We start from the raw sequence: 16,934 nt of genomic DNA, 5'->3' as shown, positions 1-16,934 counted from the left end.
TGAAGAGAGCCCACAGATCCGGTGACACAAACTCTCACTTGTCCTTTGCTAGCATCGGATCAGACGTGGTTGAGATAGGGAGAGACCGAAAAGTTCTTATTCCAACACGCCATCGCCGTTGCCTCCTCGTCGATGTCGCCCGAAAAACAAAAAAAATAAGGAAAAAGCGAAATAGACGAACGTATCCTCACTCCTATTGCCGCTGACGAGGCCGCATGACGCTGATGAGAAGGGGTCTGATGCGACAGCGTGGGGAGAGATCTGGCGGCGGCAAGGATTGGGAAGTCATAGGGCTCACTTTTTTTTTTGTGAGGATGTTTTTCACCTATTGCGAGACGAGAACTATGATAACTTCACCTCTGGTGTGTTCCTGAACTGGCCCGTTAAAATTGTGCTAGGAAGGTTATGTAGATCGTTTTGGACCGGTTTTAGAACATTCCAGTTTTTTTTGTTTTATGTGTTTTTATCAGGATGTTTTTTCGGTTTTCAGCAGTTTTTCCTTTTTCTATTGTACGGCGTTTCTGCTCCCGAGCTCATCTGCACCCCCTGACGAAAAAAATCAAAACAAATACTAAAAAAATTCAAAAAATTCCAAATTTTGTGTGTGTGGTACATAAGTTTATGCGTCATGTGCGCTCCAAATTTCAACTCATTTGGACATCTGAAAAACTCTCAGCAAAAAAGAAAATTCAGGGTCTGCAAAAAAGTTTACTGTTCACACAATGTTCTGACCCGATTTGTTTTTTTGCTGAGAGCTGCTCAGATGTTCAAATAAGTTGAAATTTGGAGCGAACCTCACTCATTTGGATTTTCTTAATTTTTTTTAGTATTTGTTTTATATTTTTTCTAGCCGGGTGCAGATGAGCCTGACACCGAGTTGGATTTTTGGGTTTTCAACTCTTTTTTTCATTTTCTTGCATTTTTATAAGTTTTCTTTGGATTTTCTTACCTTTTCCTTCTTTTTGGTTTTGTTTATTTTAAACATATCTATTTTTCATACGCATGGCACAATTTTCACATATATTAGGAACAATTTTATACACCGTAACATTTTTCACATACATGATTAACATGTTTTCGTATATTTTCTTCATACACGTTGTAAAAAAAATCATATATATCCGGGACTTTTAATTATGCAACTTTAATATTATTTGAGCAAATTATTAATATTTCTTCAAATATATGTTTATGAACATTTTTTTTAATCCGTGCTAAACATTGTTTTAAATAAACATTGCACAATATTCTTTGAAATGTACAAAACTTTTTTCAAGTACATGAGCAATGTTTACTTGTCTAAACATTTTCTAAAATGTCTTGAACACATGTCACCAACAATTTTTCGGATGTTATCAACATTATTATCTATAAGTTGCGGGAACATTGTGTTCACAGTGGATTAACATATTTTGAACGTGCAATGAATTATTATAAATTTTCTCTTTTTTCTGCTTTAGAAATAAAGTGTTCACTAGAGACCAAGCGCTCCTCCCGATATAGCCCAACCCATTTAGGTGGGCCGCCTGAGGCAAGCGACAATGAGGTATAGGTGCTCTTTGTGAACAGATTTAATTGTAATTCTTAGTCATAGGAGTTACTTTGTATTTTTTTTGGATCTTAGATCGAAACCGGTGTACCTGTAATTGTCATGACTATCAATAAAGTTACATGTGTTTCTAAAAAAAATGTGCTCTTTGTGAAATATTGCTAGGGAGCAACTAACGAAGGAGCGCTCCTTCGGGAGCCTCCCCAAGGGTCATTTGGGGTGGGCTGATAGCGCCAAGTGGCGCGCTCTCAGCCGCCGTCACGTGTTGTGTTCTGGACGTTCCCCTCCGGATTTTGTTATTATTATTTACTTATTTTGCACGCGTTTTTGTTTTTTAGATTTTTTTCTTTAGTTTTTCACATGTCTTTCTTAGCTTTTGGACATAAAAAATAGCGCGATAAAACGCGGGTTTTTTTGCATCTGTGAGAGGCACGACCAAAAACAAAATAATAACATGTTTTTTTCCTTCCGCAAGAAGCACGGTTTTCCTTCTGCGTGAGGCACGGGTTTGCTTTCCCAAGAGGCACGATCGTGCCTCTCGAAAACGGAAAAAATGCATTTTTTTTTCCTTCCGTGAGAGGCACGGGTTTGCTTCCGCAAAAGGCATGACTGTGTCTCTCGAAAACAAAACAAAATTTTTTCTTCTCTTTTTTCATTCCGCGAGAGGCACGGATTTCCTTCCGCGAGAGGCACGGCCGTGCCTCTCGTAAACGAAAAAATACGTTTTCTTTTTTCCCCTTCCACGAGAAGCACAACCGTGCCTCTCGGAAATGGAAAAAACACGTTTTTTCCTTCCATGAAAGGCACGGATTTACTTCTCATTGGAGCATATATTTGCTTCCACGAATTGTGCCTCTTTTCGGAAAGAAAAAAGTTTTCCCGTTTGGTTTTTTCGTGAAAAAAATGTTCATCAAAACTTATCAACATGTAATCTAAATTTGAAAGTCTCAACGCGAGGAATCCAACGATGAAAATGGTTTGAGATTGGGGCACATGGTTTAAGAGATAAAACATTGTAAATAAACGAATCTAAAAAAAGGCAAAACTCCTAGATTGCAACAAGTAACGCACTATATATACACCACTTGTCACAGCCTGGAAAGGTGGGAGTGACCTTTGCGAAAAATGCTCCTTAAGTAATGATTTCGGGTTGCTACAACTTGAGCCTACCTCAGTACTCTCGATTACATATATACTCCCTCTGTACCGAAATACATGGTCCGGACTCTGGAGGGAGTATATGGAACCTCCTACATGCCGCCTATTGCGGCAACGAGTCGACGATTCGTACTATGGTAGCTGACTTTGGCCGGCCCATTTTGCGGTAGCGTGGGTTGATTTTCCTTTTAATGAAAAATGCTAGTTAGGAATCAAACCCGTGACCAACGACAGTTTCAGTCGCACCGCTGGATACATGTTTCGTATGTGAATTTCTTTTTGACAAATAAATATTTTGAAACCTGGACATTTTCAAAATTTGTGAACACATTTGAAAAAACCTAACCTTTTGTGAACAATGTACCGGAATCTCAAATTTTCTAAAATTGGAGCAAAATTGAAAACGAGAATATTTTTCAAAACTACAAACCATTTCTTGAAAATACGAGCATTTTCTGAAAACTAGAACAAAACTGATAATACAGACATTTTCTGAAACAATGAACATTTTTTTCAAAATGCGAACATTTTTTGAATTCCCCAGAATGTTTGTGTTTTTCAAAATGCTCATAATGTAAAAATATGAACATTTTCAAAAAGGGCAAACAGCATTTTGAACACGAACATTTTTTTATATTTTACGAAAAACACTAACAAATTTAGAATTTCTAAAGATTTTTAAACAAGAAACAAAAATTTGCAACAATTTTTTTGAATTGCTCGAACATTTTTTGTATCTGTGTACATAAAATCACCGTGTTCAATGTAGGTTGTACAGGTAGGTCTGAAGGCTCTGTTTGAGAGCACTTCGACATTCGTCAAATGACCCTATTTTTGCATTGGCTTGTATGAACAATCCAAGGCACCATGCCAAGGTTTTTTGGTTTTCTACAAATTTTGCATTTTCAGGAGTTTTCTCGGTCAAAAAGGGCGTTAAATTGCCGGACGTGTCGCGACTTGCATATGGTGTCGAAAATCGTTCAAACTTGGCATGGATTCCTACCCATGGGCATGGCCACCTGGTTGCAAAAGTTGGGGTCATTACAAGCATTTACAACAATAGACCATGTTCAACGTAGGGTGTCCGGGTACGTCAAAAGGCTCCGTCTGAGAGCATGTTGTTTCTCGACATTCTTAAAATGGCCCCAATTTTTTCCATGACAAGTTATTTTGGTTTTCGATAAATTTTGCATTTTCTAGATTTTCTTGGTAAAAAAAGCTAATAAATGCACAGGCATGTTGCAACTTGGATACGACGTCGAAAATCGTTCAAACCTGACATAGATGCCTATCATGTGCATGCCCACCTGGTGCAGAAGTTGGGGTCATTTGAACGATGTCTAAAAATAGACTACGTTCAGCAGAGGGTGTTCGGGTAGGCCAAACAGATGTGGCCGAGGGCACGTTGTCTTTCGACATCCTTCAAATGGCCCCAATTTTTTAAATGGCATACGATGTCGGAAATCATCCAAACCTGACATGATTAACTACCATGGGCATGCCCACCTTCCCACAAAAGTTGGGTTCATTTTAAAGAATGTCCAAAAGTAGACCATGTTCAACGGAGGGTGTCCGGGTAGGCCAGAAGGCTCTATCTGAGAACACGTTATTTTCTCGACATCCTTGAAATGACCCCAAATTTTTTATCATAGATTTGTATGACCAATTAAAGGCATCATGCCAAGTTGTTTTAGTTTCAACAAATTTTGCATATTCTCGAGTTTCTGGGTCAAAAAAGGCCGGTAAATGTCCAGACGTATCGCAACTTGCATATGGTGTCAGAAATCGTTCAAACCTGGCATGTATGCGTACCATGGGCATGCCCTCTTGCTTGCAAAATTTCAGGTCATTTCAAGAATGTCCAACAGTAGACCATGTTCAACGAAGGATGTCCGAGTAAGCCAGAAGGTTCCGTCGAGAACACGTTATTTTTTGACATCTTGAAATGGTCCAAATCTTTTTCTATGGCCTTCTATGACCTAATCAAGGTACCATGCCAAGTTGTTATGATTTTTGAGAAAAAAAATCATTTTCTGGAGTTTTCTCAGTCAAAAAAGCCGATAAATCGTCAAACGTGTCGCAACTTTCATGCGATGTCAAAAATTGTTCAAACCTACCATCGATGACTACCATGGGCGTGCTCACCTGCTTGAAGGTTGGGTCATTTCAAGAATATCCAAAACTAGACCATGTCCAATGAAGGGTTTCAGTTGGCCAGAAGGCTCCGCTTGACATCCTTGAAATGGCCCCAAATTTGTTACATGTGACCTTATGACCAATTCAAGGCACCATGCCAAGTTGTTTATATTTTCAACAAGTTTTGCATTTTCTAAAGTTTTTCCGGTGAAAAAAGACCGATAAATGGCAGGATGTGTTGCAACTTGCATACAGTGTCTGAAATCATTCAAAGCTGGCATTGATGCCTACCATAGGCATGCCCATCTTCCTGCAAAAGTTGGGGTCATTTGAAGGATGTCCAAAACTAGACCATGTTTGACAAAGGGTGTCTGATAGGCCATAAGGCTCCGTCTGAGAGCATGTTGTTTCTCGGCATCCTAAAAATAAGTTCATGGACTTGAAAAAAGTTCACAAATTCAAGAAAATAAAAAGAAGAAGAAACAACAAAAAATAAAAAAATAAAGAAAAAGGACAAACAAAAGGAAAAAACAGGCTGAGAATAGGCACAATAAAAAGAATAAAAGAAGTAATTAGACACAACAAGTGAGCTATGCTAGTTGGGTATAGTTCGAATCCTACTTTATGCACCTACTCCCTGCGGTCCTTTTTATTCTGCATATAAGAATTGTCTGAAGTCAAACTCCATAAAGTTTAACCATATTTACATGAAAAAATATCAACATTTACCATGCTAAAGTTATACAATATGAAAATTTAAGTCATGACACATCTACTGATATTGCTTTCATATTGTGAATGTTGGTATTTTTTTCTATAAAGTTGGTCAAATTTTACGAGGCTTAACTTTAGACAAATCTTATATGCGAACTAAAAAGGACCGGATGGAGTATTTTTTGTAGGTCCAAAAAAGAAAAAAATGGGCCAGACCAAGGACGGAGGGGTGTGTGTGCCGGTTTGTGTGACACTTTTCCCTGTACAGCAGGAGCGTCTAGTCACCGCTTGCTGCGCTAGTTAGCGGACGCAGCGCTTGGATGCCACCTTTCATGGGCCGGCCCAACTGCACGAGCGATCCATTGTCGCTCGTCAAGAGCATATGCCCGATTGCTTCTTCGTGGTTCAACCAAAAATACTTCTTCATGGTCGACCTGGACGACAAGTTGCCCATTGACATATTTGACCTTTGACCATTGAGTTTGAAAAAATGGTTCAGCTTTTTGGAAAAGTTCATGGATTTGAGAAAATTAGCAGCTTGCAAAATGTTCACAAATTAAAAATACCCTCAATTAAAAAAATCATGGATTTTGGGAAAAACCAAGGATTTTAAAAAAGATCACGAATTTTCAAATTTTAATTGATTTTGGAAAAAGTTTACCAATTTTGGAAAAAGCCTATCGATTTTAAAAAAATATCATCGACTTTGAAAAATTGATTCCTTTTGAAAAAAGTTCACCGATTTAGAAAAAAATTCATCAATTTTGAATAAAGTTAATCGACTTTGAAGAAAAGTTCATCAATAATAGAAAAAAGTTCATTGATTTGTTTTTAAAAAAGAAAAACTGAAAAAGGTTGCGCATTGCAAAAGAAAAAGGAAAACAAAAAGCAAGATGAAAAAGAAAATAAAAGTAAAAGTAAAAAAAGAAAACAAGAACAGTACAAAACAGAGTGATAAAACGAGAGAAAAAAACAAGAAAAAAGAAAAAAGGAGAAAAGGAAAAAGGAAAGAGGAAAGAGGGAAAGAAAGAGAAAGAGGTAGGTAAACACATCAGCTGACAGTGGCTGGTTGGTTATCGAGTCAAACTTTGTTCCAGGAAGTTGCTGGTTCGAGTCTTGCCAGGCTGCAACTTTCTGGCCGTGCCCAAAACAAGTAGAGTATGAAATTGTCATACAAGAAGCGTCCGTGAACGAAGGCATTCTGATGGCTGTCCACCCGCGACGGTAGTTCAGGGACAACATGATTGGGAAACGTTTGAGAATGGTGCGCCGACCGAAGCTTGGGTCGGTCACACCGCTCGATTGCTCCCACAGCCTTACTACTAAACAACTCGCCCATCGCATGACAGCTCAGCCCAATCTTATCCTTTCCAGACCGCTGCTGACCACTCTTTTCTATCTCCTTATTCCACAAGACGTTTCTCTTTCTCCTCCTATTCCACCTCCCTCGCCGGTGTTACTCCTCCGCTGAACCTTTTCCCCTCCCCTCCTCTCCTTAGGCGAGCCAAAAGGCAGTAGATCCATCTCCTGGTAACAGAATCCGGCGAGCGGGTTGCTGCAGCGGCGCCTGGCGAGCTGCAACGGCGCCCTGGACTAGTAACGCGGTGAGTGCTACAACTACGGCAGCGAGATGCTGGGACCAGCACCCAAGTTTGCTACCACCGCTTATTAGGTTTGCTGGAACCAGCACAAAATTTTGCTACCACCGCCGTTTTCGATTTTGCTGAAACCAATGCCAACTTTTGCAATTTGCTACCACCGGCATTTTGGTTTGCTGGAACTAGATCAATTTTTTGCTACAACCGAACATTTTTGCATTTTGCAGAACCAAACGTCCAACTTTTGCATATTTGTTTCCAATGGCGTTTTGGTTTGCTGGAACCACTTCAATGTTTGCTATCTCTGGTTTTTTCGGCTTGTTGGAACATCGCCCAATTTTTGCATTTTTTGCTTCATCCTTTTTTATTTTTGCTGGAACCAGCCTCAAAATTTGCTACCACCGTATTTCAATTTTGCTGGAACCGGCATTTTTTTCTGCTTCAACCGAGTGCTGGATTTTTTGTTGCTTTGATTTTTTGCTGGATGTAGCCTTTTTGTTTGCTACAACCGGCTTTGCGGGATGCTGGAACCTCTTGTTTTTGGGCGAAGCTGCAATGTCGTGTGACCACTGACGAAGGAGTTGTCAACGCTTTTTTGGTGTTGCAACCATGGGTGGCAGAGCCGCAATTCGTCTCTGGCAGTTTTCTCAGGAATTTATCGAGCTGCAACCTGCCCACAATGGAGTTGCAACAGCTTCGTCGAAGATTTAGCGTGGGACATGGCTACCACGGCATCGGTGGGAGAGAAGGGGAGAGGAAAGCTGCGACCCGTGGTTGGGGCGGACAAGTGCGACAGGCGGCGAGGGCCGTCCTGCGGTGAGGGAGGGTGGCCGGAGAGGGCGGGTGACCGGAGCTGCAGCGGATGCGCATGATGAATCAAGGGCGAGGGGATTTTTTCCCCTACTAAGTTGGAAACTAAGCAGGAGTATATCTGACAGCTATTTTTCGTGAAATCGGATGGGGTACGTGCGACCGGCCGAAACTTTCGGCCGGCGCACCGGCGCCTATTAGTGGCCAACACGATTTGCCAAAGCGCTCTCGAGAGAAGCCTTGATCGCTCGCATCACATCCACCTGATGATATCCAAGTAGGACTTGTAAAATCTGCCGGTAAATCCGTCGGGCACACCAGGTGCCTTGTCCAGCGGACTTGTACATTTTTCGCATACATCTAATTTGACTTGTACGGAGTACATTTTTCGCATACATCTAATTTGTTTTGTTTGTGGGTAATCTAATTTGTTTTTTATACAAGTCCCACAGAACACGTAATGAGCCAGGACCAAGAAGCAGGCTTGTTATGGACACAGCTATTCTCAGCTCAAGCTCCGATGAGCATACATGAATAGTAAAATCATAAAAAAAATTCAAACTGATTTAAAAAATTCTGATTTTTTTAGATTGACAAAATTTCTGAGTGCTTGCAAAATTTTATCATGAAATCACATCTGTGGAAGTGGTGGCAAAAAAATACAAAATCGATGCTCTAAAAATGCCATTTTCAAAAGCATTTTGAAGGGCTATTTTTTTTTTTGCTGCGACTTCCACAAATGTCATTTCAAAGTGAAATTTTGCAGGCTCTTAAAACATTTCGTAAAGTTTATATTTACTGTTCATTTGAGCACGGGGGCAGAAGGACACTTTCGGCTTGTTATCCGAAAGTGTTGTTCAGAGCGCGAGCGCAGTTACGCTCGTTATCCGCTTCGTTCGTTCTCCTCGTGATCCTTAACCACCAGCGAAGAGGCCCACTTATTTTTATTTATGTGATGTGGTTAATCTGCCCCCATGGCCCACAACTGGCCGTCGTTCAATTCTACGCCGTTTACCTCTGTTATCCCGGCCCAGACGTACACTCACGATGTGGGCCGCCCGGTTCCAGATTCTGTTCTCAAAAAAAAAAAAAAACCTGCACGGGCGCCTATCAGAAACATCAGAAACTGAACTGAGATTCAAGCCTTTGCCTACGCCCTGATTCACTGACGATTCAGACACCAGCGCTTACTGAACCCACAAGAATTTAGCTGAAAGGATGCCTGCATGTGGTGAGATGGAGCCATCCGGCGATTTCTCTACCTTACATTTTCTCCTCGGCAGCTGAATGTGTATGTATATGCTGTCTAAGGCTCCCGCCCATGGAGTTCAAAGTCCAAAATTATGCAATACCTATCCACACATAAATAGACTACTGCGGACACCTGTACCGAAGCACACATTCTTTGGTAAAATCTATAACTTTTGTGCAGTTCAGCAAGCAATCTGTCTCAGGTACACCAATTTCCAACTGAACTTCTAATCTTTCAGACAACAGCATATGAATTTGAGCTCATTACAAATATGTAACAGACAGCAACTTTCCACTCTTCATCAGTTTTTCGAATGCTACAAATCCTTTACACTGCAATGTAAAGTCGTCCACAAAGGATAATTATGCCACCAGTCAACTTAACATACACATAAAAGCATACATACATAAAAAAGTTTTCTGATCAGATCATTACAGCGATTTTACGCAAGCAGTGCATGCATCACCATACGAAAACAGTCGTATAAATGCCACATACCTCCATTCCAGAAAATATGTACAGAAAACCCTTAGATCTTTTCAGTCAGCTACTTTTGGTGAACTACCACAGTTCAGCTTTTGCTCAGAATTGCCTGAACAGATTGCAGTTGGAACCGAAACAAACACATTCTTCTCTCCAGACTTCCTGACCAATAGTGCAAATCTTGATTTAACAGACAAATCATGCTTTTGACAATCATTACCTAAGTTACTAATAAAACCTTCCAATTTTCAGTTTGCACATAACTAAATCTCTCAATGGTCACAATCGGCGGCTATTCTTCCTTGACTGTACTCTGCTTATTTGCAATCAATCACATATATGACCGCAATCGCTGAAGCCGACTTGAACTACTAATTTTTTGGATTGAATATCTTGATTCCTAACGTACCTGCGTGCCCATACTGGAGCTCTTGGATCCATCTTTCCAACGGATTGTGACGAGGCTTGTGGGGAATCTTCCCTCTGAGCTCCGACCACACAAATTTGACCGTCGTAGCTTTCAACGGGGGTTGATTCTGCTCGATACCAGCAGGCGGAGCCGCAACAGGATAATGGAAGGGGCTCCGTAGGGATGTCACTGTCGTTAACGACCTCAAGCACCGTAAATCTCACAAGAAATCGGCCCAAACTTCAGATCGAGGCCATGGAATCTACTAGGACAAGAAACACTAGGGGAGGCCTTTCATACCTTTTGATCGGCTGCATATAGAACTACATGGTTGAATCTCTTGGTGAATCCCTTCTCCACACTCTGGTAGATATCCTGAAGCGTGAGGTAGGAGACGACTGTACCGCCCCACTCCCACCACCTGCCATCCAAGCCAGTCATTTATTCCGTCGATGACAGAGATAACGAAAAGCAACTTTCCTGATCCACGGATCAGGAGGAGGAACGGGAAGATATCTGGTGCTCCGGGAGCACCTAAACTTAGATGCTCCGGGAGCTTCTCAGCCGTTGGATCTATAATCTGATGGTCATCTAGGGATGCGCTGGATCTGGTTGTAATAACGGACTTCTAGGTGGACGTCCCGAGCCACGGCTCGGCCAGCTGTCGTCGACCACCGCATCTCCTCCGTCTCCCCCTGGCCCACAGCTGAGTTGTATTTTCCCCTTTCGCTCATTTTCCAGCGCTCGCGTCTCTGGCCCAACTCATAAATGCATCGCATCGTTCGAGCCAACTCAACCGCTCGGATACCGAGCTCATGTGCGCTCGAGCGCAGAAACACCGCGTTCCTTGTTATCGGGTTTTCTTCCACAACTCACTATAGCGACGCCCCAAGCCAAACCTGCGCGTTCTACAAAAACGAGCTTGTGCATGTGTGGGATCTGGTCGCTAGTGTGGTGTACAGTTTTGCTAGTTTCTATTAGCGCTTTACTTTTATTTTCTCATTTCTATATATATTTTGACATATTCTAAGAAATATATTTTAGTAAAAAAATTATAAAAATGTTCATCGTGTAGTGTAATGTCCATCATGTTTTACAAAAATGAGCTTCCTTTATATATAAATGTTCGTCGCTTATTGATAGAAAATTTCATCATGTATTAAGAATTCCGTCGCTTAACAATGATCTACAGAGCGATGGATTTGTTTACATTATTTCCTTAGGTACTCCCTCCAAGTGTGTTTTAGAGTGCACATTTATATATATAAATTGCACTTTTCATTGAAGGAAATAAATTTCCAGGGAGATGACAAAGTTGGCTAGTGCGTAGGTTTCACTTTCACACCTCAATTGCACCTTTTCACCGGCAACTACGACCAACCAACGCGGCAACGCCGAAAACTAGAAGCACCTTTCTAGATACAGATCAATGTGCAGGTTGTTGGTAAGCAGGATCATGAGAAGGTAGGTGTCCAAATGTGTCGGTCGTAACAAATATTATATTCTTATGTTCTAGATAAATAAATTATTACAAGATAGTGAATTTATTTTTAGGTTTGTGTGAACAAATTTGTAAGGTCTTTTTTTCTTGCAGTGACAAATTTGTAAGGTCTTTTTTCTTAAAAGGGAGAGCCGTCAGTTTTTTTGTCCGCCCACAACCCATTTTCGGTTCAATCTTGGGCCAGGTTTGCGTCGGCGCGCGCGGCCAATGTATGGACGCCTGCCGGTCGGTGGCACGTCCACCTATTCTCCCCATCCCCTCCACACCCAACACCTTCATCCACGCCGCCGCCGCCGCCTCCCATATTTCAGGCCGCATGGACACTGCCCCGTCCACCGCTCGCATCCACACACTTCCTCCACCTCGAGGTCGCATCTGATGCCCGCTCTTGGCGGCGTTGGTCGTCTCTTTTTGTCGCCGTCGTAGCAAATTCACGACCACGCCACCACATCGACTCCGCTGCTGCCTGCCTAGCTCCAAGCCCGCGGGCCTCACTCCACGACAGTCTCCACTTCGACAGGCTTGCCGCCTGAGCGGGGGAGAGGCGCATGGCTCTTCACCGTCCGACTTATCCACCACGCCTGCAAGGTGTCCGGTGCTTTGCCCACAAGGTACCATGGATAGTGGGGATGAGTTCTTTTTCAACCACTTCATGTGTTCATCGGATGATTTGTCGTCGGACAATGAGGAATTTGTGGTTGCGGCAACGTTTGAACAGTTCACCCAATTTGGTTGAACATATGTAGACCCACCTTGGCAACCAATAGATGTATCAACTCTTTTTCTTTTCAATGTATTTGTGACAATTTAAATTTCATTTCCTTTGTAAACTATGATATTTTTATTTGGTCATAATAAACTATGTGATTTAAACTATGGCGGCGGTGCTGTTTGGTGCCATGGCGGCGTCAACGGCTGACCGGCCTAGCAAGGATGATGTGGATCTTTTTCCTTTAGATGGGTCAGCAGTTCGATGATGGTAAAGTCTTATGAAGCATGTGCATTCGGTGTACGCTCTGGGTTTGTTGTATCGGGTGTATATCCTGATACGTCATGCAGGCGGATCAACGGTGATCCCGGTTCTACATGGTGGAGATTAATGGCATTCCCTATATCGAGTTTGTAGGTGTGAGTAGGGACTTCAAGTTATTTGTTGTATGTTTTTGTCAGACCTTTGTTGAATAATTAAATAAAGATGGTTGTGTGTATCTATTGATGCAGAGGGGAGTTTCAACCTCCTTTTAAAAGAAAACTACTAAATGATGACAATCTAATCCGCAGTCCTCTAGCACCCTAGTCTTTTTTCTTCCTATCACAAATCATATCGAAATAGTTATTCGTTGGACATGTTAATTGTGTACATCTAGTTATGCAGAGGTGGATTTGTACTAGAAAATTGTGCATCACTTTAACGTGATGATTGATGAAATTCTCTTTGCTGAAAAACAAAATACATTACTTAGGCAAGTGGTAGAAGCTTTATGCCATTCTTCTAGCATCCAGTGCAGCAATGGCCCCTTGAACAACTTTGTTGGACCATTCCAGGGCCATCTTGATAAGCCATTCTGGAAGCTGAGCTCAAAGATAAGCATTATTCCGTCTTCCACTCGCTCAAGTCACTGGCACTTTTGGTTAGCACCAAATGCCTTGTATCTCTGGCCAATCATTGCACCAGATGGCACAGGATAAAAAAGAGGATTGGTATACTCCGCGGTATTCAGACCACAAGTGATGTTTAAAAAAAATACAAAGCAATACTTTTTGGGGGGGTTGGGGGGAGCATGTCGATTTGCCTATGAAATTGATGGAATAGGAATGAATTGTTTTCATCGGGCAACTCAAATCATAAGTTCTACATGAATTTTGTAGAGAACCAATCCTAAAGCTGAAACTAGCCCTACAAATTTTGCCTTATAATAATAATTAACAAAAGAGGGAAAATGATTTTAGATTTCATAAGCTTTGGGTATTCTAATTAACATATGTTTATATATAGTTCTAAATTTGAATGCCTCCTTGTTCTTGCCAGGAACTCAAGGTCCCCTCCTTTTCTCTCTTTCATCAGCGGTGTATTTTGTTTCAAATTCAGCCAGGTCAAGATGCACTCCAATTTACTGACTTGAACATAGTCACCATTCACCAACTAACGTGCCAACTCCCGTCTTGAACATGGCAGAGCAAAGTAAATCCGGCCGTACACTGTGTACGACTGAAGCCAGCTGAACAGCGAAGCACGCAGCTGTAACTTGTCTGCTTGCGTCACACGGTGACAGTTCAAACTCACAAGAATGTAGCCAGGCGGATAGCTCCGAAAACGAACATGTTCAGAGAGAGAGTCCACAACAATATCTCAGAGAGATATACAGAATTTCACTATCAAAAGAAAAGAAAAAGAGATGCAACGATTATCTATAATTTATTAAGGTTTGTTCATACATAACCGATTGATCACATGTGCACTCGTACTCTTTCTCTCCAAGCAGAGAAACCCACAAGAACCCACCTTAATTCTCTCTGTAACAGTAACCGTAACACTCACTGTAACAATCAAATCCATGGTGAAATGTACATGAGAAATGAACTAAAGGCAGTAACGTTTGTCCGTCTCGAATCGAATGGACAAACAAGAACATCGATCAATGACGAGGAAGGAAGGATGAAAGGAAGAAACTGATGGACGATCCATGGGGAGGATGGATCAGTTGCGGTTGCACTCGGCGGGGAAGCCGTTGGGGAAGCGCCAGCCGTCGGTGCAGTAGTCGTAGGACATGTACTTGCTCTCGGCCCAGGCGACGGTGCCGAGGGCCTTGCCGTCGAGCTCTGTGTTCATCCACGCGTCGCTGCCGGCGGGGCACGCCGACGAGCCGCCGTTGCTGACGCAGCCATTGGAGGAGTAGCCGCGGTAGTTGACGACGAAGGGCGCCTGGCTCCAGTCGATCTTGACGTCGCCGTGGCGGGTGGCCCAGTAGCTGCCGTCCCAGAGCGTGGCGTGCACCGTCATGGGCTGGCTGCTCGGGTACGGCAGGTCGTCGTACTTCTTGAAGGTCCTCACCGGCACGTCGTCCACCTGGAATCTGATTTTAACATCGATGGAAGAATTAGACATGGAACTTGGATGCAAGATGGTGTGGGGAATGGATATGTGCGTGCGTACATGATGTTCTTGGGGTTCCAGACGATCTTGTAGGTGTGGAAGTCGGCGGTGGGGTCGAACCAGAGGTAGAACTGGTGCTCCTTCTTGCCGTCGCCGCTGGCCCACACGTTGGTGTTCATCACATAGGGGTCGCCGCTGAGGTTGCCCATGAACTCGATGTCGATCTCGTCGTGCCCGTCGCCCTCCCCGGACGTCAGCTATTTGTATACAAACACGAGTCAACCAACCACAGTCAGACCACCATGGTCTTCGATCCCTTGCTCCTCTGAAAAGAAAAGAAAAGACGGAACTCACGTAGAAGGAGGTGACGGTGCCGGCGGAGTTGCCGCCGATGAGCTTCATCTGGACGCTGAACTCGCCGTAGAGGTACTTGTCCTTGGAGCTGAAGCCGGAGCCGCCGTTGCTCTGGTCGAGCGTGAGCGCCACCTGCTGGGCCAGGCCGTCGTCGTTCACGCGCACGTTGTTGCCGGAGCCGACCACGTCGAACTGGTCGTAGAACCCGGCCTCGGACGCGGCGGCGGCCATGGCCAGGACGGCCAGGCACAGGTGGAGGGAGAGGGACGGCCTCGCCATGCCGGCAGCTCGTGCGCACGTTGCTCCTCTGCTTGCCTCCTCTGTACCGCACCAGTGGAGTGCTGTGCGGTGGTGTGATGGTGCTGTGCGGTCTGGGTGCAGGAGCCGGTGCAGCTTTATACTGCCACCGTGCGGTGTGCACGCTACGCTATGAGTCGTCGGCCCCCACCGCGCAAATGGTTCTGTCGGGCGGAGCGCGAAACTTTCCTTCGGATCTGGGCAGGGGTGGGTATGGTGATCTGCTCTGCTGGTGTAGTTCGTTGCCGAGAGGAGAGGGGCGATGTCTTGGATATTCAATTTTCGGTACTAAGAGCATCAAATCCGTCTCATACGTCCAGGCGGGCCGTCCGGTCACCGCGGTGTGAACGCCGCATGGCGTCGCTCCAGCTCGTCGCCCAAGACAAAATTTGGCTATTTAAGCCGGCGTCCCGCAACCCTAACCCAACCCCCTCCCCCCTCCCCGCGCCGTCAGTGCGAACCCATCCACCTCCTCCCTCTTCCGCTCCGGCGCTCTGTCCACGCTCTGGCACTCCTCAATGGTCCGGAGCAAGATCACGTACTATGCCATGCTGACGCCGGAGTGCCGCTACGAGATCCAGCAGCAGATCTGGACGAGGGAAGCCGCGCGCGCCGCGCGCGCCGCCCGCATCGCTGTCGGGCTGCCTCCGGACTCGCCGGAGGAGGAGTAGGAGCTGGGGGAAGAGAGGAGGAGGAGGAGATGGCTCCGATGGAGGTGGAGGAGGCGGAAGAGCCGGACTAGCAGGTGCCGGCCTTCAACATAGGGCAGGCGGAGGCGGAGTTCATCGTCGCCCAGTCCGACGAGATGGCCGAGCAGCAGGCCATCCTGGAGTCCATCTAGGATGAGGCATATGTGGAGGCCAACCGGGCGTTCCTCCGGCGGCGGCAGGCGGAGGCCGACGCGCTCTTCGACGAGCTCGACGCAGAGATAGAGGCGGAGGAGGCCGGAGCGGAGCAGCCGGAGCTGCAGCTACCGACCATGCTGCCGGAGCCGGGCACGGAGATCGTGGTGATCTCCGACGAGGAGTAGCTATGCTCGACGTAGTACGTAGGTTCTATTTCTTTTTGCATGTCTTTGTATGGATATAAGAATCGAGTATGAGATGTCCCGATGCAACAAATGAAATTTGAGGTGTGCCCGGTCACTCCCCGCGAACGCGTCCGCGGGCGTTTGAGGGGTCAGATTTGCCATATGTGGTTGTAGATGCTCTCGCGGACGCGTTCGCGGGGTCAGATTTGCCATATGTGGTTGTAGATGCTCTAATATAGTAAACGCAATGTTTTCACCTAAAATACTGTTGAACTGAATCCTCGTCGATCTTATGTTGGTAGGTGTTGACATATAATTGTGTTGTCTAGTCTCTTCCATCAGATCGGTATTTTGGTTGCATTGACTAGAGCATTCACTTCTACATGGTATCAGAGTCAAGAGGTCTTGAGTTCAAGACCCGGCTAGCGCAATTAAATTGCAGCCCACCTTCGGTCCACGTTTAGGCCTGAGGGAGCCACACGTGAGGGGGAGTGTTGACATATAATTGTATTGCCTAGTCTCTTCCATCAGATCAGTATTTTGGTTGCA

At 44.4% G+C, this 16,934-nt stretch overlaps 2 protein-coding genes across 2 annotated transcripts; both read right to left on the bottom strand.

Annotated features, from left to right (window-relative positions):
- Window positions 1-9,420: 9,420 nt before the first annotated feature.
- On the bottom strand, window positions 9,421-10,579 carry LOC123183094 (uncharacterized). Its single transcript, XM_044595825.1, has 3 exons — window positions 10,410-10,579; window positions 10,110-10,298; window positions 9,421-9,862 (listed from the first exon to the last, which is right to left on the bottom strand). The coding sequence occupies exons 1-3, from the start codon at window positions 10,424-10,426 to the stop codon at window positions 9,757-9,759; spliced, it is 312 nt and encodes a 103-aa protein (XP_044451760.1). The 5' UTR covers window positions 10,427-10,579; the 3' UTR covers window positions 9,421-9,756.
- A 3,428-nt stretch (window positions 10,580-14,007) lies between these two features.
- On the bottom strand, window positions 14,008-15,437 carry LOC123183093 (xyloglucan endotransglycosylase/hydrolase protein 8). The gene is made up of 3 exons (XM_044595824.1): window positions 15,059-15,437; window positions 14,765-14,961; window positions 14,008-14,684 (listed from the first exon to the last, which is right to left on the bottom strand). The coding sequence occupies exons 1-3, from the start codon at window positions 15,335-15,337 to the stop codon at window positions 14,309-14,311; spliced, it is 852 nt and encodes a 283-aa protein (XP_044451759.1). The 5' UTR covers window positions 15,338-15,437; the 3' UTR covers window positions 14,008-14,308.
- Between the last annotated feature and the right edge of the window lie 1,497 nt (window positions 15,438-16,934).

The sequence above is a fragment of the Triticum aestivum genome, chromosome 1D (assembly GCF_018294505.1).
Source record: "Triticum aestivum cultivar Chinese Spring chromosome 1D, IWGSC CS RefSeq v2.1, whole genome shotgun sequence".
NCBI classification, from domain to species: domain Eukaryota; kingdom Viridiplantae; phylum Streptophyta; class Magnoliopsida; order Poales; family Poaceae; genus Triticum; species Triticum aestivum.
The sequence above is the reverse complement of the archived record's forward strand: the minus strand, read 5'-3'. Positions and strand labels throughout refer to the sequence as shown.

Coding starts and splice junctions, on each gene's coding strand:
- LOC123183093 (XM_044595824.1), bottom strand. CDS start 15,337: ATGGCGAGGCCGTCCCTCTCCCTCCACCTGTGCCTGGCCGTCCTGGCC. Junction 14,962..15,058: donor GCACCGTCACCTCCTTCTAC/GTGAGTTCCGTC, acceptor GTATACAAATAG/CTGACGTCCGGGGAGGGCGA. Junction 14,685..14,764: donor TGGAACCCCAAGAACATCAT/GTACGCACGCAC, acceptor TGTTAAAATCAG/ATTCCAGGTGGACGACGTGC.
- LOC123183094 (XM_044595825.1), bottom strand. Junction 9,863..10,109: donor GCTCCAGTATGGGCACGCAG/GTACGTTAGGAA, acceptor ACTATTGGTCAG/GAAGTCTGGAGAGAAGAATG.